This window comes from Phragmites australis, chromosome 17 (genome assembly GCF_958298935.1).
Source record: "Phragmites australis chromosome 17, lpPhrAust1.1, whole genome shotgun sequence".
NCBI classification, from domain to species: domain Eukaryota; kingdom Viridiplantae; phylum Streptophyta; class Magnoliopsida; order Poales; family Poaceae; genus Phragmites; species Phragmites australis.
Genome location: NC_084937.1, coordinates 21,719,367 through 21,741,494, shown reverse-complemented (window position 1 = coordinate 21,741,494; position 22,128 = coordinate 21,719,367). Strand labels below are relative to the sequence as shown.

Genomic DNA, 22,128 nt, shown 5'->3' with positions numbered 1-22,128 from the left:
CGACAATAAGGTAATAACCAATATCCAACAAAGCCTACAATCTGTCTGTAACACACCCACATGCCAACTATTAAGCCAAACTTGCCCAGACCCTACTTTCTAAATCTAAGCATTTTACCAAAGTTCATAATTATTAATCAAAACATATATTTCCTATGGTATTTATGTGTAAGCACAACTAAGCACATTCTACCTATAACATAAAAATCAATCTACGGCAACAATGCAAATTTAGGAAAAAAACTAGTAAATCCTAACAATAGGATATCATGTTTGATGAGCATGTAATTTATAAAACAAAACCTTATAAAATAGGCACAAAATATTCAGTGGCACTTGTCTTCTCTGTTGAATTGCTTGAAATCCCTAAAGTCTTGATCCTTAATGCTCTCGAACGCCTCTAGGACGAAGTCCTCTACACGCTAACAAACAAGTAACACTAATGTCGGTGTTTCAGGAACCGGGGGTCCCCGAATCCCGAGGCCAAGCCAATAATCCGCCACATGACGCCATTCCGCGAAGTCTCTCCCGCACGGTGAAAAAGATCGAGTCCCGGGAGAGGGCGCTCGAGGCCACAGTCGGTGGCCCCCGAGTGCCCCAGTTCCCCGATGATCCACGAAATCTAAGTACCGGGAAGAAAGTGCTCGGGAAGGTGTACAGTGACCTCCGAGCACCCTAGTCCCCCGGCGACCAGGAGAGCTAAGTGCCGGGAGGAGCGAGCCCGGGGTCGCTAGCGGCGACCCCTGGGCACCCAGGAACCCCGAGGACCCGTCGAAGGAAATTCCGAGAGAGAGTGCTCGGGGCTGCGGGCAGCGGTCCCCGAGCACTCGGTTCCCAAGGATCCGTTCAGGAGCGCCAGGGAGAGAGTGCTCGGGGAGGTGAACAGTACCCCCGAGCACTCGGTCCCCCAAAGACAAGAAAGGGCGTTCTCGGGATAGAGTGCTCGGGGAGGTGAACAGTAACCCCGAGCACTCGGTACCCCGACGACCCAGAAAGGCCCCCGAGGGGCCTACCGATAAGGTGTTAGCCAGTCAAAGGCCCGAGGCCGCATTTAAAGAGCGTGCATGGCCTGTCACCTCCAACTGCTCCCGCCGCGCTCGGGGTCAGTTCCTGCCACGTTCTGGCAGAGAGGCGTGGGGTTATTAATTGCACGGATCTCGTCCCGTGCCATCCGGCCCATCTCAGGATAACGTCGTGAGGGCCGAGGCGTTCCGTCTGCCGCATTGCTGTGGCAGGGAAACAAGACAGGACGGGCACGCTGGGCCGCTCTGCGGCTGCCCGGTGGGCCCTCTCCACGGCGCCCGTTGCCAGGCTATTTATGGTGACGGATGACCGGGCGTGTGCCGTATTTTCCACCCCCGGTCACGTCGCCCAGAGGAAATGATGACGCCCATTCCATTTGTGGCGCCTTGGAGTTTGCGCCCTCCCGTGCGGGGTGTATCGCCGTTGGTAGGTATTTGAAGGGGCCAGTGGCACAGCAAAAAAAGAAAGGAAAGAAGAGGCAACGGATAGAAAGAACAAGAGAAGGGAAGACCAGAGAAGGCTGAGCCCAATTCCAGCCGAAGAACAAGGAGCCCCAGGCTTTAGAATAGGAGATCCTCCTTGTAACCAGCAACATCCTTGAGGGACTTCCTCGAGACATTCATAGAGTTCATACAGGAGTAGGGTGTTACGCCCCCGTGCGGCCCGAACCTGTTTAAATTCCGGTGCATTTACTTCTTTTTGCACTAGGCCACACCACCACCATCGGCTGTTGCATTCATTCCCATTTATTTCTCCGACGAACAGATTCAGGATGATCCCCCCGGCCGAATCTCTAAAAAGAGGTCTCTCGTGATCCCTGCGACTGGAGTTAATCCTCCGACAACTAAGAACAACACTAAACAAAGTAAATACAATAAAGAATGCTAGAATAAGCTAGAGCACAATTTTAAGAAGATTTGAGTGCAAGAACTGCCCAAATCGGAGAAACGAGTGAAATCTACGGCTAAATGAATTCTAAACAACTACAAACGACAAAAACTATTTTTCTAGAACAAAACTTAATTTTTAAAAGGCCTAAACATTTATTTAAAAAATTATAATTATTTATAGCATAAAACTGATTAAAACAATTTTGTAGAATTTATTTACATTTTTTGGAAATAAAACTAATTTATATGCAATAAAACATGTTAAAAGAATTAAGTTTTTACTAAAGAAAACATATTTAAAACCTTATCAGAATTAATCTATATTTTCTAAACCATTTCCAAATTAAAACATTTATTCTAACAATTTTGCAATAATTTTTATATAAAAAAACACTAAATAACATTTACAGAAATAAAAACAGAGTTAAGAGCTTTACAAACATTTACACAAACCATTTCTATTTTTTTGGAATTTTTCTAAACATAAAAACCTATTTTCGGAATATTTGAATTATCGTGAATTATTTTCTAACAGGAAAATTGAATTTATTGTGCAATCGCTGACATCATCGACAGACTGGGCTGTTGACTCAGCTCTGGAATGCTGACTGGACTCACCATGTAGGACAGAGACGCCTACGTGGCGCGCTGAGGTGGCAAAATGACTAGGCTGAAGGCTATTTAAATCGTGAGCATCGATCAATGAACGAACGACCAAGATCATCTACGCGAACGGATATCTAAACTTCTAATCCTAGAATGCATCTAAGATCGGACGATGGGAGGGTGGGGCTACCTCGACTCTGGCTATTCGGCGGCGACGGCGACGGCTCCCACGGTGGTTGACGGTCGGAGAAAGACGGAGAGGACGTCGCGACGACTGGAACTTGATGACGAGCAGCTGAGCGTGGCCAGGTGATGATGACGAGCTCATTTGACGGGTCGCACAACGTCGGGCAAGACCAAAGAGGCTCGATGACGGCGGACTTCAACGGCGGAGGCTTGGCGACGAAGAGAGCTCGGTGTGGTGGCGGAAACTCAATGGCGAACGACGGATGATGAAGAGATGTTGACGACGAACACCGTTGCAGGCTTGGACGGCATCAAGAAGGCTTGGAGCTGCACAACAATGATGACGGGGTGCGGAAGAAGTCTGGCGACAGCGCGAGGTCGTTGTGGTGACGCAAACTCGACGAGAGTTATGGTGTTGGACGCTGTATAGCAAAGGAGGCTCGACTGAGGGTAAATCGTGGACTTTATAGAGGGAGGAGGGGCAAATCGAGCTGCCCAACATGGATTAATGGCAGGCGGAAGTTTAGGGTTCGGTTCCTTTTCTCCCTTCGTATTTCCTTTGCGAAATGATCTCGACTTGATAGCGGTCTTCAACACGGGCTTCAGTTACCAAACGAACGTGACCTCCTTCCTTTACTCGAGCGTGAAATCAATGGGATTCAAATGGGCGGGTGCTCATAGATATGGAAAGAGAGGATTCGCAGGGGAAGAAAGAGATAACAAGCGGAACTCACATGAGAGAGACATCAGAGGGAGGGAGAAACTGGCGTGACATGCAGTGAGATGGAAGAGGTACAATTGTCCTTCAAAAGTTCTGTTATTCACCTGACACAGCCATTAAACTTCCTTTACTCCGTCTGATCTGATCTAACCACAGATGCGATCAAGACAGATCATTAAACACAACTTTGCTTGCCGGTCAGCAATCACTAGTAATCACCCACTAACCATCGCAGCACCAGTACAATTATCGCGCAAGGTTCATGAACACGAACAAACACAGCAGCACAGTAATGCAGCTGAACTCATAGCCTTGATCTACCGCGAAGGTACCAAACTTGGAGGGGATCATTACATTACTGTTTGCGAGTTGTGACTGCACAATGTATGTCGCTGTGTCAGTATGCAACACAAGTTTTTTTTGGACGAATTATTGCTTTCTTCTGCGAAAATGTGCGACGAAAAAAATCACCTTTGGTGTCCTTTCTTGTGCCATCGATCAACTTGGCCCCATTCTGGGGTATCCTTGGCTCCCATGATCTGTCGGTGGAGGAGTCAGGAGGGCTGGTGGGAGGACTGTTCGCAAGGGAGCACTGCAACCGTTGCCACTAGCAGCAGCAGCAGTGCCCGGTGCCCACCATGGACGGATCCATCATCGATATCGTCACGGCTGCCGTGCACGGCCATGTGTGTAGGACGTGGACCTCTCCCTCTCTGTCTCCCTGACGCGAATAGCACATTTTCGACGAGGCTTAGTACACGTCGATTTGAGAGGCGAACAAACGGGTAGACCGACTGATGGGCGAGGGCGACACGACGGGGAGGGGCCGGCCTCTTGCAAGTGGTTCAGGGTGCTGGAGGAAGAGGGTCACCGCGTATTAGTTACATGTCGTCATCAGTAAACAACAGTGATGAAAATCTTCTTTAAAAATGGATTGAAGTTTAGTAATAGAATTTGTGCTTGAGAGTTTATTTTCTTCTATGATTTAGTTTCTAAGAGACTATTTGTTGTTTTAGAGTGTGTTGGTCTTTGACCATAACTCTATAATGACAAATGGGTACCTGCATCTTTTGATACAGGGATTGGGATAATTTTTTCTGTCGTACAAAATGAGCTGTGGTCCTGTGCTGTGTAGGATAAAATTCAATAACGGTTTCACTAGTGTTGGCTGCTGGTAAATGGTTAGTTCAGTGAGGAGTTAGGATGGTTGTGCTGAGGAGCAAGGACTTCACAAGTTAACTTTGCCTCCCTGAAATTCGGAGAGCATGAAAAGGATATAGAAAGAAGATAAGGAAACCATTAGGCCAATCCATATCATGCCAGACTATCCTATCCCTAAGCCCAATTTGAAACTGGAAATTAGCAAAGCCTGGGCCTAAGCCCAACAGAAGACGGAGACAAGAAGATATGCCACATGAAAGTGTCTGGGTTACATGGCCCAGCAAAACAGGGACCGGACCATTTTCACAACTAGAAAATGTTTCCAAAGAGCAGTTTTTGTTTTCTCATATAGGAGCTATTGATAGCGTATTATCTCCCTTAGGATCTGTTTGGTTCCAATAAATGAATTGGATCCAATTACAATTCCATTTCATCCTGAATTAGAATTCAGTTGTGGTTTCAGTTCAGCTGTTTGGGTCACTAGGACAGTACCAAGAATTTTGAGGGCCCCATGCTAAACTTAAAAATAGGCCTTTTTCGATGCATTGGGTTGATTGCTCATGTCTCATCGAATGACAAGTCTGTCAGAAACACAGAATGCACTGGCATCACAAATATCATGTACCACTTTAATTGCTAAATGGAAATATGGAATCACAAACAGGAATATTTTGTGTTCCAGTTACTTTGATAGGTAAAATTGTGACACAGGAACCATAGAAGTTAATTCAAATTTAACTCAAGTGAAGCAGTGTGCAATGGTATGTTTAGCCCACTGATTCCATACCATAACAAATATTTGAAAGAACAAAGAAAAGAACATAGTAACTATTAATTTATTATCAGACGACGAAGTTGTTTTATTCCTTCTAACATTTTTTTTTCTAAATTATGCTTACCGAAGCATTTTTTAAACAAAAATACTTAATTTAAATGGTGAAAGTACCATTAATCCACATACTTAATAAGAAAATGGGGCCCTGTGCAGTTGATCACCTCGCTCACCCTAATGTATGGCCCTCTGGATCACGAAAGAAATTCATTTTTGGAATCCAAATCCATGCCAAATTGCCAATGCCAACTAACGGTGAGATCTAATACCAGCCCTGAACAACATCAAATAAGCACATACTTGATCTTAATAGGAGCGAAACCTTAGAGGGTAATTTGCACAGTATTGATAGTTGAAGGTGTCTTGTGTCCGGTTTTTGAGTTCAAGGAGGAAAATCGGATTGTGGCAATACAGGGACTCCCTACTTCATTATTCCATCTAACCCTCTTTCACCAAAAATAATATTAGTCAGTCTTGTCAGGTTGTAAAACGTGAAAAATGGTTAATGGGTTAATCTACCTGACCCTCCACTGCATGGTATACCTAATTCCAGATTTGTCTTCTCCACGTCATCCAATGCTACCTGGCCTTATTTTTTAGTTCTCTCTCTTTTTTGAGATGCATGCAAGCTGGCTGGCCTTGTGGATTTGCTGAAGCCTCAGGGATAAATAGATAGATAGACTCATGAGCCAGCATGAGCGAAGAAAACGTTGTCCACATCAGAAAATGAAGTAACTGCTGTTTGTCCTGTCGTCCCCGAAGTCTGCTCTGCGTAGCACTGAACAAGATCCATATCGGTTTGCATATATACTATCAAGAATCCAGCTATTGCACACGAGGGGAACACAAAAAGGCTAGGGAATTCGCACTGCATTTAGACCGTCTGATCGAGCTGAATGTTCTCTGGATCGGCCCCTATTTCTTCTAATGAAGCAAGCTTTATTCCAAAATGAAATAATATTTCAACCTCTGCATCAAACATGTACACGTAGCTAATCGGTCATTATTTAAAAAGAAAAATATTAAGTGTCTCTTTAAAAAAGAGAAAAAACGTAGATGGTTGGATGATCATCAGGTCCTCGGTTGGACGGTCCATCTTGACACTTGTGGCGTGACAGGGCAATCAATCTCGAGGAGAAGGACGAGTCCTAAGATGGATAGGGGCATCGCTTTCGGGACCAAGGCATCCGAAAAGGCGTGCGATAGATGATCATGCATGGCTATCTATTTTACAGAATAGAAGCAAATTTTATAGAACTTTGTTAGAAAGATTTTTGTGATATCTCATCCATACCATTCATCCCGTGAATAAATGGCTAAACTGAAGAGAAGAGAGGAGGAGTGAACACGTATTATCGTAGAATTTTCTTCCCTATTCTATCCGCCTACTGCTCTGTATCTGTATCTATCTGCATGGAGTGACCATGACCTACGTACGTACGTTATGTCCAATTGTCGGTGCCACAAAAAATGGCCAGCTCCTCAGTCTCGCTGGCCTGCATGATATGGCACGTCGCCAAGAAACTGAGACAAAAAGGCTAGATATTTTTGTTCTCTTAATGAAATAAAACTCCCTTTATCTATTGGAAAGAATAAACTAAGACATACGTGTAGCGATATATGTATATCCTCAGTTGGAAACACTTGTGATCTAGCTCATTCTGACGCTGTCAGATACGATATCTAGGCGTGTGTGCTTGCGCTTGTCAGTTCAAAGCACATTTCATTTGCCATGGATTCCAAGGATTAAAGGTTCTGAGCGATCGCGGATGAAGAGGCGCTGAGGGTCGACGATTGTGGCCAAACATGCGCCGAGCATAGTCCAGCGGCGCAAAGGCACCAACTAGGTCGACTTTCGCCGACAGTAGTCGCCAGCGATGGTCGACGGGGAAGACGACCGGAGAGCTTATTCCCGGCCGGTTGCTGGGCTGAATAATGTCTGGGAATCGTCATATAGAGAGACATTTCCCCGTGATTAGAGTTGGGACTTCGGCCATGCTTTTTTTAGCTGGCCCAAGCACGACATGGCACAACTAGTTCAAGCACGACACGGCACGAGCACAGATGGGTTGGGTTGGTCTGGCATGAGTCATGGACTAGGCTAGGCCTTGATATGAGGCACGATGGGCGGTTTGACCCGGCACGAAAAATGGGTCATGTCTAAAGCTTGGCACGAAAAAGGCCTGAGACATGGTGGCCAAGGCACGGTGGCCCAGCGATACGTACGGCTTACACACGCTATGCCGGTGGCGAGTGGTAGTGGCGCGGCGGTGTCCTCAGCACGGGCGGCCTGCCCGGTTCACGGTGAGAAACGGGGGCTCGACCGGGATTAGCGTCAAGCGAGGCTGTGACAAACACGTCGTCCCAGATATCGGCGAAGGCCTGGAGGAAGGTGTTGTCATGGGGAGAGCTTCTCCTCATTGTGGCACTTCCGCGTTCCCCACGACGCGATGCTCTGCTCCAGCTCGCTGAGTTCACGCAGCAAGTTGGAGAAGCTTGGTGTGGCGACGGAGCTCTCTTACAACCGGCAGTCACCGCCCTTGTAGCCTAGCTCCGTCACGGCATCCTCCCAAAGGGAGGATGATGAGGCAGACGTCATGGTTAGGGTGTTCGTCATCGTAGATGCCCACGCATTCAACCTGGCGCCCCTGTGATGCGTTGCTGTCATCGACGTTGTCCCTATCACGGTCGACGAAGTGGATGCGGACATCGACACGCTTTTCGTGTCCTTGCAGCCACACCTGAGCATGAACCCCGCCCCACGCCGTGACACTTCTTAGCGGAGTGTGCGCGGTATTAGGCTTGAGCAGTGGTGTGAATGTGATTGCCACTGCCCACTGGTACTACACTTATAGATGGAGTGACATTTTCATTTCGAGCCGTAGTGGGAGTGGGGAATTAATTGCCACCCGTCCTACACTAGTGTCTGTGCTTGGAGCCTTGGATTGGCTGCTGAGAAATAGTCAAATAGTTGAGGACGAGAAGAACAATGTGTAGGAGGAGGTGACACTATACGGGATGGGGATGAGCAGGCTCGGTGTGGCACTCATCTTGGGTAGTGGGCCAGTGGCCATCGCATTGAAGAAATTATGAACTTTAGCTTTACGCTATGAGCCTGTGACTTATTACAATCTGCACGCACACTCCGACACTCGTGACTCATCGTGACACATTGAGTGACACAATCAAGTGACTCGTCGACTTTAGCTTTATGCTGTATTTCTATGACTCATCGAGTGACACAAAGTGAAAAAAAAGCAACATGCAAGAGCCATGAGTAAACGACTACTTCTTTGCTTTTATTTAATCTTCCAGTCTGATCTATATTTTTCTACCACACCAAATCACCAAACACAGCGAACAACCATGGTGTCTCGTTCAAAGTCATGTGCTATTTGGAGCAAGCACGCTAGAGCCGCCCAATGCTCCATTAGCCCCCCTCCATCTCTCGACCCTCGCCAGTTGTCCCCGTGCATGGAAGATTATGGCATGAACGGTTGTCACATGGACGGTCTTGAGGGGTATGAGGATGACCGTACCGACACAAATCTGATGGAGCTTGAGGATATGAATCATGCCTCTATTGGTAACACGTCCACCTCGACTGGACGGTGGTTAGAAGCGTGGAAGCACATGAAGTTGGTTGAGGAAATACGGGGTGGTGAGAAGGTATGTCTCGCAATTTACAATTATTGTAATGGTGAATTATCTGCATCTACAGCATAGGTACCAAACATTTGAATCGATATTGGAAATGGTGTCAGGAGAAGGTTGCTATAGCTGCGCGGATAGTCGGGCAACCTATACAGACACAACTTACCTTCACACCTGATGGTTTGGTAAGCACATGGATATTTGATCCTTCAGTAGCTCATCAAGAAATTGCTAAATATATAGTTTCTGAAGATCTACCAATTAGAATGGGGAAAGCCTTAGTTTTTGAGACAATGATCCAACATGATTTGTCCACAATATCAACATGTTTCTAGAAAAACTACTAAGAATGATATTTTAAAATTATTTCATAGTCAATTAGACACTTTGAAGCAAAACTTCCATAACATGGCCTACTCATTTGCTTTAACATTTGATATTTGGACTTCATCACACCAAAGAACATCATATCTTAGCGTTGTCGCACAATATGTTGACAACAATTGTAACCTAAATAAAAGAGTAATAGGGTTTAGAATCATTAATAAGTCACATACTGGAGAAGCCATTGCCTCACGTGTGCTAGAGGTTGTTAAGGAATTTAAAATAGAAAATAGGATTATTTCTATAACCTTGGACAATGCCTCAGCCAACTCAAAAGCAATGGAGGACCTAGAACCTCACATACATAGCTACATTGGTGGGTATATTCTCCACCAAAGATGTATGTGTTATATCATAAATATCATGGTGCAGGTAGGTATGATAATAGTAAGTAGATATTTGAACAATATTCGTGGTGCCATCCGTCTCATCTCTAGTTCGCCTACAATATTTAGTAGTTTCAATGACTATTGCAAGACTAAGGTAAGAAGGCAAGGAAATTTGGTCTTGGACATGAAAGTGCGCTAGAATTGAACATATACTATGTTGAAGCAAGTGAAAGGTTACGAGAGAATTATTATTGTTTTTGTAAATGCTTAGAAGGCTGGTTTACTACTTACAGAAACTGATTGGTACATTGCTACATGTTTACGACTTTTTCTAAACCCTTTTACAAGGCAAAAATGCAGTTGTCCAGTGTTTATTATCCTATATTTTGCTTAGTGATAGAGTGGCTCTGGAGAATTACATCCATATTTAATGAAAATAAGGATGACAATGTTTTAGCTCCCATTGTTGAACAAATGAAAGATAAATATCTAAAATATTTCTCTGTTATCCCACATCTCTATTGTTTTGCTATTATATTTGTCCCATGCAAAAAGTTAGGTAGTTTGGAGCTTGCTTGGTAGAAAATATGTGATTTGCTCAACCTTGATTTCTCCTATGCCTACAATCATGTCAAAGAAGAAGTATTTTGAGTTTTCTAGTTATACTAGGGCAAATTTGGATGTAGCCCCTGGTTTCAAAGTCTACACGATAGCACAAAGCAAGCAAATCGAGTATGGCCAATTTATGGAACAAGATCAAAGGCAAGGGATCCGCATCATCATCTTAGCAGACAACTAGGTTATCTTGGAATCTCATAGTAGAGCTTAACCACTACCTTGAGCAAGATCTTTACACTCATGATCAGTTGCTTGCGGACAACAACACTGTCAACCTTCTTGCATGGTGGAAAGATAAAGAGAGATTCTTTCCAGTGTTGTCGCACTTTTCACAGGACGTTCTCCTAGTTCCAGTGTCAACCATCTCGTTAGAAATGATATTAAGCATGGTAGGGAGAATTATTGAAGAGCGAAGATTATCGCTCACTCTTGAAATGGTAGAGGCAATCACCTGCCTCAAAGACTGGGAGAAGGCAAACGCTGGCACACAACATCAGCTTGAGGATCTAGAGATCGCAGGGGCATTAGCAGACCTCGAGAACCTTGATCTAGATGATAATGAGTAAATCATGTGTGTAACGGTGTATTATACCCTTTTCCTTAGCATGGGAACCTCATACTGTGGGGTAAGATTTTTAACGAGGCAATCACATTGTAACATATTATTTTATAATAAAATTTATACATTTTCCTCTAAAAATATTTGATGCACCTATTTTATGTATTATATTCTTTTTTACTCTTTCATTGTGGTTGATAGCTTCTATGTTGCCCGTTGCACATGTGGTACGCGGAGGCATTGCTATAGTCACCGTGCTCGGGGACACTGGTCGCGAATCCAGGAAGGTGCCAGGTTGCTCGAAGAGTCCAGAACAAGCCAAGAAGGTGCCAGGCTACTCAAAGAGTGCAGACCAGCTGGCGACCAATGCCCCCAAGCAGGAGAGTGTAGGCTGCTCCAAGACGAAGAGTGCATACCAGCTACCAAGTTTGTAGCAACTATAATTCTTTGTAACCAAAACTGTTCTATCAATAAAGAATCCAACTGCTCACGCTACCACACATCCGTCCTTATCCATTCCTCAGTCCTCACTCCTTCATATTCCGTCCTCACCTCCACGGCTGCACATGCTGACATGCACCAGCATTGTAGCAAGGAGGAGTGAGTAGTACTATACACACTCTCCCATGCCCATGTTGTCCTGCTACTCCTACACTTGCATTGGCCGTGGTGACACTGTGGAGCATAGAGGCCGCGCCGCGCGTTGCGGCGCGGAGCGATGGGTACCACTGATTGTTGCAAGCCAGTGTACGTGCAGAGGTTAGTGAGGATCTTGGCCGCGCCTATGCTGACGACGACGTCGCTGAGCGCGTCAATGAGTCGGTCGACGGTGGTGGTGGCGGTGGAAGGGCCTCCGGCCTTGAGTATACGGTCGCAGTTACGGGGGCTCTTGAGGGCCAGCATGGCGAGCGCCTCGCCTGCCTCGGCGCACGTGGCGTCGGCCTCGTCAGTGGCCTCTGGCTGGAGGAACATGTTGAGAGGATGCCGACCACGCCGCTGGTGCCGCTGATCCTCGGCTCTGAGACACCATAGCTCGAGGTGCTCACACGTGTCCGTGTCCATGGCTCGACGCGTCAGCACCTCGGCGCTGAGCCACCGTAGCTCGAGGTGCCCCGACGTGTGCTGGAGCATGGCAAGGATGTGTTGCCAACTGCCTCCGCCGCCTCTGCTGAGGTCTCCGACACCAGATGCGGCCATGGCTACAAATCGTTTGCTGTGTGCCGCCGCGCTCGTCCTATCGGCAGCACTGCTCCTCGCCGTCGCCGCGCTCGCTGACGTCCGTTCCAGCCCATACCAACTGGGCATGAAGCAACCTATCGTGCCTTCGTACCGTGCTTGAGCCTTGTTGTGCCAGTCCGGCTCGGCATAAACAGTACTCATGCCGTCCTGGCACGGCTCAAAGGACCTGAGGCCCAAAAGGAGCCAGGCTGTGTCAGCCCCGTACGACCCAACTCCCAGCTCTGTCCGTGATGGCAGAGAAGGGATTGAGATTATTTCGAGACTAGAGCTCAGGAGCCAGGGAGCTATGTAGTTTCAACGTTCTGGTCAGTGTAGCTCCAAAAGGCATTCGTCACCGCATTGTCAGGTACCGGCGACTTCATAGGTACCGAACAACGCTCCCTGAATTTGAAGATTATTGCCATGAACAGAACTGTCATGTTCAGGCACATCAGGGGCACTGTGTACGTACGTTCAGATGCACCATGCACACGAGAAACTTTCCTGTACCGCTCTCAGCTGCATGCGGCCATGCAAGTCACTGGACGGTGGACCCCTTAGTTCTGAATAGGCGGAGGCATTCGTACCAGACTTTCTCTTTGACCCGAAACATGAACTGCATAGGAAGCCAGGAATGTCAGAGCAATGGCAGTCCCGGAAAAGGAAAGATCTGCCCGATCTGTGTGGCCCACGACCCAATTGGCCGAGGTCATGCATCAAAACCTCCATCGAACATTCGATGCAGTTGTTCTTCCTTTGTTCAGCTCAACAAAGGAAGAACAACACACAGGTAAAGCAACGGAGAAAAACACAAGAACAAAGGCATTCGACAACATAGGATGACACCCCAAATAGCTTATTCAGTTGTTGTTTCCTCTGTTGGACATTGTCCTCGCACAGCAGTTACAACGACTGTTTTTCTCGAGAGCCCATCGCCCTTCTCTACCATTCTCCTAATTTTATTCTCCCTGTTGGCTACTACAGGGGCACCATCTTACTCAGGGCAAACGAGCTTCTCACCCCACCATCATCATCACTCGGTCTGAGCCATCAGACTGACGATCTCAAACGTGCCCGGCTCCGGCAGCTCAGAAAGCCAAGCCACGGAGCATGGTGAGCACGTCCTCGGGCTCGTCGAGGTAGAACCTCGCCGAGCTCGGCTTGTTCCCTACGGTGCACGCGAAGACCCACGCGCCTGCCGGGAGCAGCGGCGGCTTGTTGCCGCCCCCGATTCTGTCGAGCCTCTCAAACATCGCCTCGTCGGACTGGTCGTCCCCCACGCAGATAATGAAATCCGGCGCGTCTCCGCAGCGCGCCATGGCGGAGATCAGATTCCCCACCGCGAAGCCTTTGGTCACCCCCTGCACACAAGAAATACAGTAACCGATGAGTCGAGAAAGGATTAATCGCAAGAGAGAGAGATTCAAAGACAGCATGCATGGTGGATCTTGACATCGCCATTTTTGTTTTTTTGTTTTTTGCAGGCACCTGAGGATTCACTTCTACAATCTTACTGCCGCAGCTGACAGACACCGGCTCCTTTGCAAGCATATCCACCAGGTGGTCGAAGAGTTCTTTGGCTTGGCACGGGCCAAGTTTTTTGTCGGCATTCTGGTAGTGCCACACCATTGCTGTCTCTTTGTTCTCGATGTACGAACCATCAGTTGACTCTGTGTAATTCTTCAGCACAAGCTCAACTGTTTCTTTCCATGCAAAGCCAGACACCGACTTGATTGACTCCCATGGATCACCCCTGCTCCACCTGATACAACCATCGAACACAACAGAGAGTTACTCTTATCACTAGCAAAGGGTTTAGTTAACACCATAATATGTGTACGCACATTGTACTAAGTGATTAACTGGTTACTAAATGTAAGAAACTAAGAGCGTTGTTATAGCAGAAATGGGGGGGGGGGGGGGGGGGAATACAACTTTACATGTGGCAACATTCGACAAGATTGACTCGACTGTATCTTTTACTTTTAAGTACTTTTAGTGCATTTATTTTAGTTTTCCCCAAATTGGGGGATGCTCAATTTTTTCTTTTTTACTGAAGATGCACAATATTGCAATGCAGGCTACCGCAATTTCGAACAATTTACTTGCTGAAGAAATTGCTAAATGCAATTAATGAACCAAGATTTATTAGAAAAGGTTTCATGTTTTTATTGCATTTACCTTGTGAAGTAGCCATGCTCTGCAGAGATGCCGAGCTTCTCACATGGAGCAAACCACTGTGCCAGTTCATTCTTGCCGCGGCCGCTGACGACAAAGACGACGTTCTTTGGATCAGAGCACAGCTCATTGAGGAGATCAATCACTCCGACGTTGGGTGCCCTACGATCCGACTCCTCGGGCACCAATGTCCCGTCGTAGTCCAGCAGGATCAGCCTGCGCGCCGCAGCGCAGTACGCCGGGCGGACGTGCTCCGGTGTGAGCTTCTTGAAGCTCGCGTCGACCGCGATGGCGCGGTAGCTCATCCCGAACCCGAGGCCGATGAACCTCATCGTTGAGCGGTCCTTGCAGGCGAGCTGCAGGACCGCGTCGAACGACTGCGCCCAGGCGACGACGTCGTGCGCGCTCAGGTAGTTGTAATGCGTCCTGTGCCTCGCCTGCTTGTCTTCGGTGCGCATGGTGAGGGCGGTGTGCATGGCCTCGGCCAAGGCCTCCAGGTTCCACGGGTTGACGCGGATGGCGCCGCTCAGCGACGGCGAGCACCCGACGAACTCGGACACGACGACGGCGCTGGTCCTCTGCGCCGCGGAGTCTCCGTTCTCGGCGGCGGCGGCGGCGGGGCCCTCCTCCCGGCACACCGTGTAGAAGTAGGGGATCCGGTTCAGCCCGTCGCGAACGGCGCTGACGACGCAGCAGTCGGCGGCGGCGTAGTAGGCCGCCTTCTCGCACATAGGCACCGGACCGTCGATCACGTGGACCGGCTGATACCCTGTCCTGCCGAAACGCGAGTTGATGCGCCGCCGTATCTCGTCTGTCTCGTCGCGGACGCCGTCGACGTCGCGGCCGCGGCTGCGCGCGGGGTTGTTGATCTGGACGAGCACAACCTTGCCACGCGTGTCCGCGTTCGTCTCGAGCAGCTTCTCCAGGGCCTGAAGCTTCAGGCTGATGCCCTTGAAGAGGTCGACGTCGTCGACGCCGACCATGAGCTTGCGCCCGCGGTATGCCTCGGTTATCTCCTTGGCCTTGGCGGCGGCCTCTGGCGAGGCCAGCGCGGCGCGGAGCTGGACCATGTCGACGCCGACGGGGAGGACCTTGACCAGCACCGTCCGGCCTCGGTAATTGATGCCGAAGTGGCCGCGTTGGGAGCGGCTGGAGATGCCGAGGAGGCGGGAGCAGGAGGAGAGGAAGTGGTGTGCGTAGTCGAAGGTGTGGAACCCGATGAGATCGGCGTTGAGGAGTGCGCGGAGGAGGTCCTCGCGGACAGGGGTGGTGTGGAAGAGATCGGCGGAGGGGTACGGCGAGTGGAGGAAGAACCCGACGCCGGCGCGTGGGCACTTGCGGCGGAGGAAGGTGGGGAGCACCCATAGGTGGTAGTCGTGGACAATGACGAGGTCGCCGTCGTCCGGGGACAGCACCTCGATCACACGGTCAGCGAACCGCCTGTTCGCCGCGATGAAGGATCTGTACGCGGCGTCGTTGAAGCGGAGGCCGCCGTGGTCGTCCGGCGGCTCGAGCGGGAGCAGGTAGTGGAGCAGCGGCCACAGGTAGTGCTTGCAGAAGCCGTCGTAGAACCCGGTGTGGATGTCGCAGTCGAGGTGCACGGGGAGGCAGGAGAAGTTCTCCATGAGATAGTCATCGAGCTCGTCGGAGGGGATGACGGCGGAGGCGGCCGAGGCAGGCAGGGTGCCGACGAAGGTGACGGGCACGGGGAGGCCGCGCGAGAGCTGGAGCGGGAGCGCATCAGGGTCGAGGGAGAAGGCGAAGCCGAACGGCGAGTCCGGATCCGGCGTCGTGTGGAGGGGGAGCCGGTGCGCTGCCACGATGCGGCGTGCCGTCGGCTCGTCGGCGCCAGGGACGGGCGGCGCCGGCGCCATGGAGGGGTTAACGCACGAGGGCTTTGAGCTTCCTTGCATGGGAGGAGGGAGTGAGGTGGCGGTGGGGCCTTCCTTCCCTCCGGTGGGGCTGGGATGCCTGTGGACTGTATGGTCTGTGGGGGAGGTGGTGGTGGGGTAGATATACCAGTGGGAGGGGCGGCCGGTGGGGTACATCTGTCAGTGAATTTGCAAATTAGGGCCTGGAGATTGCAGAAATTTCAATGGAGGGCTCTTTTCAAGAGATGGCAGGGAAGATTTGGGGGAAGGAGTGGGGAATGGTCTCCTCTGAGTCCTCTCTAGAAAGGAATGTCACGGTGAAGAATGTGAGGGCTCATGGTTTAGGGGTGTGCAACGGTCGACTCATCCGAAAGGCGACCCGATTGGTGGTATAGCTATCGTGTGGGTGATTGTTGCTCATTGCGCTTTGGCATATCCAGAGCGAGCTGGATGTAATTTGAGTGTAGTCGGAAAGTGGTTCTAATTTGGGCGTATTCGGAAAGTGGTTCCTTGTACATGATGGAGGAGAATGCCAGCTAGATCTCATATATCCGTTGCACCATCCACCAATCGGGCCGTGGATGGTGTGACTTATTTTTAGAAGCAATGTGTAGTTCCGTTTTGGCGTTTCTGAAGGTAGGCATGCATTGATTCCGTGTATCGCCATTGAGAACGCTTGACGCCATCTGGAAAGGATGCCAAATGGCTGGAATACGCTGGTTGCGGTTTCTTCTGCCAATTATGCCATCATCCAGTATGCTTACTTACGATACGCTTTTATGGCTGTCAATCAATGTGTGTTAATTTAGACTTTTTTTGAGGGTGATAGCATCTGAGTCAAGTGTTTTCTAAATTTGGTTCTGAGCAGTATTCCATGTTCTAATTTTTATGAACAATATTTAGGAAAAAAACTAATCGACCATATTACATAGGGACTAAATTGAAACTTTAAAAATTTATAGTAGGTTGGGTGGAAAATGTAAAGTGTAACAAATATCCGCTGGGAGGTCATTGAGTATCGATCTTTGAAACAATATAGCCAAATGATATGTTTATTACTTACTTTCATAAATTCATCCTTGGCTTTTCTTTCCCCCACAATTAATGCAGGGACATCAATGTTATCATATTTCTTTTGTAAAAAATTGACATCAATAAAAAGACCAGTTCTATGGTTGCCATCATAGATATGCCTAGATAGAGCACTTATTCTGCACTTGGAGTGGCGATTTTGGGTCATGCATTTCTTAAGGATATATGTGACAACGTTGGCTTCATGACATATATTTCATAAATGTGTCATATCGATCGAACATATATTTTTCTCGAGTGAGGAGTCAAGGATATATACATTTTTAGGCCATGATATTAATGAGTATAGAAAAATGAAGATCTAGGGAGTTACGTGTCATTGAAGATGAACACCCTTTCATGAGATCAGATGGAGTTGATATCAATCCAAAGGATATGATGACGTTTTCTTAGTAATCCGAGACTGCTTGCGTACTGCATTTAGTGATTAGTCCATTGGTCTCTAGAAACATTTGCTACATTTCCATTGTTTTCTTGTCATTGTTAATGTGCTATTTATTTTCCTTTTTGAGTGGCATTATTGATATCTAAGATCTGCTTTTATTATTATCTTTTATAAATTTAATATCTATATCTCTGCTCTTTAAAAAGTCAGTAGTGTTCCTCCTCCCATGTCAGTTTTTCTTCCGCCCCGCTCTTTCGTCCGCGCCCGCTCTTCACTCATCCGTCTGTCGATCCATCACCCCTCCACCCGCCCGGACACAACCTACGACCGATCGCGCCTTTCGTTGCTCGTCCGATCGCACATACGAACCTGAGCGTCGCGCCCGCGTGACCTCCCAAACCCTAGCGCTGCGGCCTCCCCACGACTTTTCCTCCTTCCCGTACGCCCCTTCCACCACAGCAGCCGGCCGCCCTTCGCCTCCTCCAGCAGCGCCGCCGCCGGCATCCGCTCCTCCCGCGTGCCCGTGCCCTGGGCCTTTCCCCTTACGCATCCCAGGAGGCAGTCACGCTGCTACACTCCGCCTCCACCAGCACCAACCCCTCATCTCCACATCGACGCCGCTCGCCCCGCGCCACGTGCCTCCAGCCCCGAGCCCCAGCTCCGCTCCATCCTCTCCCGTATCATCCGCTGCCCGCCCCCTGCCCCGCCGTCCTCTTCGCCTCCCACCTGCCGTCCTCCACGTGTCTAACCAGATCTGCTGCCGCTCACGTTGCACTCGGGTGTGTGGAGCGGCGTAGGGAGGGGCTGATCCCGGAAGCTGGTGGTGGCTAGGAGGAGGGCGGCGCTGGGAGTAGTTTGGAGGCGGGGAGTATGGCGGTGGCTCAGTGGGGCTCCTCCGCCATCTCCTTTGCTCCTCCGCCATCGGGACGACCCGGTGCACGACCACACGCAAGGTTTGGCAGGAGGAAAAGGAGAGCAAGGGAACCAAACGGAAAAGTAAGACTCGTCCATGGGAGACCCTGAACTGGTAGCGAGGAGTACAATTTGGGTGGGGATGCACTCGATACAGCTCGATTCGGGGCTACCGAGGTTGATTCGAGTTGCTAGGAGGTCCGTTCCAGAGGAGCCGAGGTCAATTTGAGGAGAGAAGCTCGATTGGGCGAGGTGGAGCTAGATCCAAGCAGTGAGGAATTCGCTGGGCAATGAGGAACTAGATTGGGCACTGTGGAGCTCCATCCACGTGGTGAGGAGTTTGATGCGTGGGCTAGCAAGCCAATTTGGTTCAACACTATCGGATTTGCCCATTTGATAGGGCCTTTTCTTTTCTTATGTGATCAAAATGGTGACCTCGGATTTGATGCTTTCTTATCGGATTGTCGTGCTCAACATTCCAGATTGGTCTGTTCAGACTCTGGTTAGTTTTGTTTCTTTTTCCCTTGTCTCCTTTTAGCCCTCAATATGTTTGTTGAAATGTTTGATAAAACATCTTCTTTATAATCACGTTAGATCAATCTTTTCCACTAATTATTGTTAACAAATTTCAGCCATCGCCCGGCAGAACACTGATTTGGGGAAAAGACATGCTTTAAACTTATTTCGGGGATGGAAAAGCCGCAAGGATTTGTGAATGTGAACTTTCGTAATGCCTCTTGGGGAGCATAATGTGTTGCTTACCTACTTCTTGCAGAATCAGGTTCGTTAACTCTCTCTAAATTCAGATGTTGGGTTCCTATATTTTTCTTGCACTCATTTAGTTCTTGTAGTTTCTACGTGGAATGTGTAGCGATGAAACATTGTGATTTAGGATGACTTTGCTAGGAAACACTATTAATAAATGATTAATCAGGTGGAACTTCAAGGGCTTTGGTGGAGGTGATCAGCTCCCTGTAGAAAGATAAAGTATCTGGCTTCATGATTCATGCTCAATTGAGTGACCGATTTTAATGTGATAGTAGCACATTCTAAATGATATCCATCTCATGTGCCAATACTATCACAGAATACAGAGTGACCATCACTGAAGGTGATATATGGTGTTGTGCTCATTTACTTGAACATTTTAGCTTGAAAGTTCTTTTCTGCGCTTCAAGAACAATGCCATTGACGAATAAAGTGATTTATTGGTGCACAGTATACGGCATATCATAGCTTTTGTGACACTCAATGTGTGAGATCTTTGAAAGCTACTTGCATTTTTTTAGTTGTTTGGTAGGACAGAACTATGCAGATTTTGTTCTGAATTTGTAGGAATTTGGTGTGTTTTATCTCGGTTGTTGGTCTTATCTATTGTTACTTAAATGCTCATTTTTATTTGGTTTGTTGTCTATTGATGTTGAAGAGCACATTCTGAATTACCTAAAGGACGTGGTGGTATGCATAAATTATTTTCGTTGCTGGCCCCATTTTTGTTTTTGGTTCATTTGTGATGCCATACACATCTGGTTATTGATTGTCTTGTAGTAGCATAATTGGCGCGGCTTTCCCATGCATTCTCATAATTGGTTGTTAAGCAATGATGTTAAGTAATCTACTGCACTTCCTATCCAACAATGATATGATGGGAACTGACTGGCTCACAGCAAGTGCTTTGATGGCATGATTGTTAGAACAATAGTGTTCTTCAGTAATTAACCTTATTTATGTTGCTATTTGGTTTATTCTTTCCAACATGTAACTAACAATCTCTCCAAACAACTCCAAAGGTTATTCATCCATAACTGTATTTGGAATTTCTACATTGAGGTTTCTAGCTTGACCAAAAATAGATTTCATTCGTGGTGTAATTTGGCATGTGCCCATGAACTTAACCGTGTATGGTTTGTTATGTTGAATTGCTTGTGCATCCAGCCTCTTTATTTTTTTTGATTGTGCATTCTTTGGCAATATACAAGCAGAAAGATAGCTTTTTTATATCTAAATGTTCTGATCATATAACATTTGTTTTTTTTACACATTGGAGGCATTTTGAGTGGATGGAGCTGGAGCTGTGAGAAAGTACTGCTAGCAGGTAGTAAGCATTTGCATTTACATAGCTCATTTGATTAGTTTTTAATCTGTATACACTAGAATAAAACTTGTATAGATATAGATTACATTGCATTTCTCTTTCCAGCACTAGAAAAACTTGAAGAATGGAACGCAAGTTTACATTTTAGCTCTGGTTCTCTTATAGTTACCATCGAATCAAATTTATTTCTACCCGGCAATATTGTCACTTTTCAGATAGTATGTGCACATATTTTTATTCAGTTATCGTATTTGGGCCCGAGAATATCGTTTTCCCGCGCTATGCTTTTGGACTGAAACTTGTGAGCTTGCTGCAACATGGAATTCAAGACTTATCTTTCATGTATTCAAATGTCCTTCTTGTTCTGATAGTTTTAATATTCTGCCAGGAATAATTGGAAGGAAAATTATATCACCTAAACTTTCTTTGAGAGCTTGACTTAATTCTGGTCTTGTGACCAGTTGCTAGCATGAAAGTTGTAGCCAACTACCTCCATGATTAGTGGATTAATATAAAGTGTGGTACAAGGAGAAACTGAAAGTGAGAAGAAAGGAAGTCCTTGGCTGATAAAATGTGTAGTTTTAGTTAATTTTTTGTCTTTATGGTGTAGCATTTATTGTTAGGACAAAAACGTGTAACCAATATTTTTTAGTATATGAACATTGCTAATTTTTTACCCTGTTCTTGGATTGGGTTATTTGCTTACATTTTCTGCATCTGCTGGCAGACCTGAAGTGGACATCTCTCAGTATATGATTTATGCCTGTTTGGAGTTGTGTTATTCGCTCAAGATCGCAAGTCATGTCATTTTGCATTAGCTAAAAACAATCAATTATATTGTGAAAATTTTCAGTTCCGGTTGTAACGCACGAACAACTAACTAGTAATGTACAAAATATGGTGTTTTGAAAAAAGAAAATATTGGCAAATCTTGTGATACAATATTCATATGGTAATCATGGCTAATTTTTGCCATATTAATGGTTAAGTTATACGAGTTTTGACAGCTTAAATTCTAAAATTGTCATTTCAAAGCATTGTGGGAGCAATAAAGTATGTTGCTACCTTCAGTTTCACGGAGGATGATACATATTTTCACATCAGGAAGTCTCAAACATACCAAAAGAAAATATATGTTGCTACCTCTGTTTTCTCTTGAAGGCCATTGCCTTTTCAAGGTGATGATATGGCTAGCCATAGCATTGCTTTTTGTAATAATAACAATATTTATTTAAAGTACAATGATATCAAAGCACTTTGATGACAAATCTATTGGAACTATTTTCATTACATATATTCATGGTCAAGATTATATAAAGCTGACTACAACATTCTAGAATCACAGAAGAAAAGAAAATGAGAACAGAGAAGTACTATCATTGCCCAACGATTCTAGATTATAAAAGAAAATAAT

General features: G+C 47.0%; 1 protein-coding gene and 1 long non-coding RNA gene across 2 annotated transcripts; one reads left to right on the top strand and one right to left on the bottom strand.

Moving 5' to 3' along the window:
- Window positions 1–13,269: 13,269 nt before the first annotated feature.
- Window positions 13,270–18,211, bottom strand: LOC133896963 (probable alpha,alpha-trehalose-phosphate synthase [UDP-forming] 9). The gene is made up of 4 exons (XM_062337581.1): window positions 18,077–18,211; window positions 14,363–16,407; window positions 13,670–13,943; window positions 13,270–13,542 (listed from the first exon to the last, which is right to left on the bottom strand). The coding sequence occupies exons 1-4, from the start codon at window positions 18,209–18,211 to the stop codon at window positions 13,270–13,272; spliced, it is 2,727 nt and encodes a 908-aa protein (XP_062193565.1).
- Window positions 18,212–18,383: 172 nt separating this feature from the next.
- On the top strand, window positions 18,384–21,813 carry LOC133897455 (uncharacterized). Its single transcript, XR_009905909.1, has 4 exons — window positions 18,384–19,121; window positions 19,252–19,400; window positions 19,554–20,714; window positions 21,103–21,813. It is a non-coding gene; the product is annotated as an uncharacterized LOC133897455 (long non-coding RNA).
- Window positions 21,814–22,128: the final 315 nt, after the last annotated feature.

Bases quoted from the DNA above. Each gene is read 5' to 3' on its own strand.
- LOC133896963 (XM_062337581.1), bottom strand. From the start codon at position 18,211: ATGCCGGCGGCGGCGCTGCTGGAGGAGGCGAAGGGCGGCCGGCTGCTG. The intron at 13,944-14,362 runs GTAAATGCAATA...TGGTTGTATCAG, and splicing joins GAGCATGGCTACTTCACAAG to GTGGAGCAGGGGTGATCCAT. The intron at 13,543-13,669 runs GTGCCTGCAAAA...TCTTGTGTGCAG, and splicing joins TTGTAGAAGTGAATCCTCAG to GGGGTGACCAAAGGCTTCGC.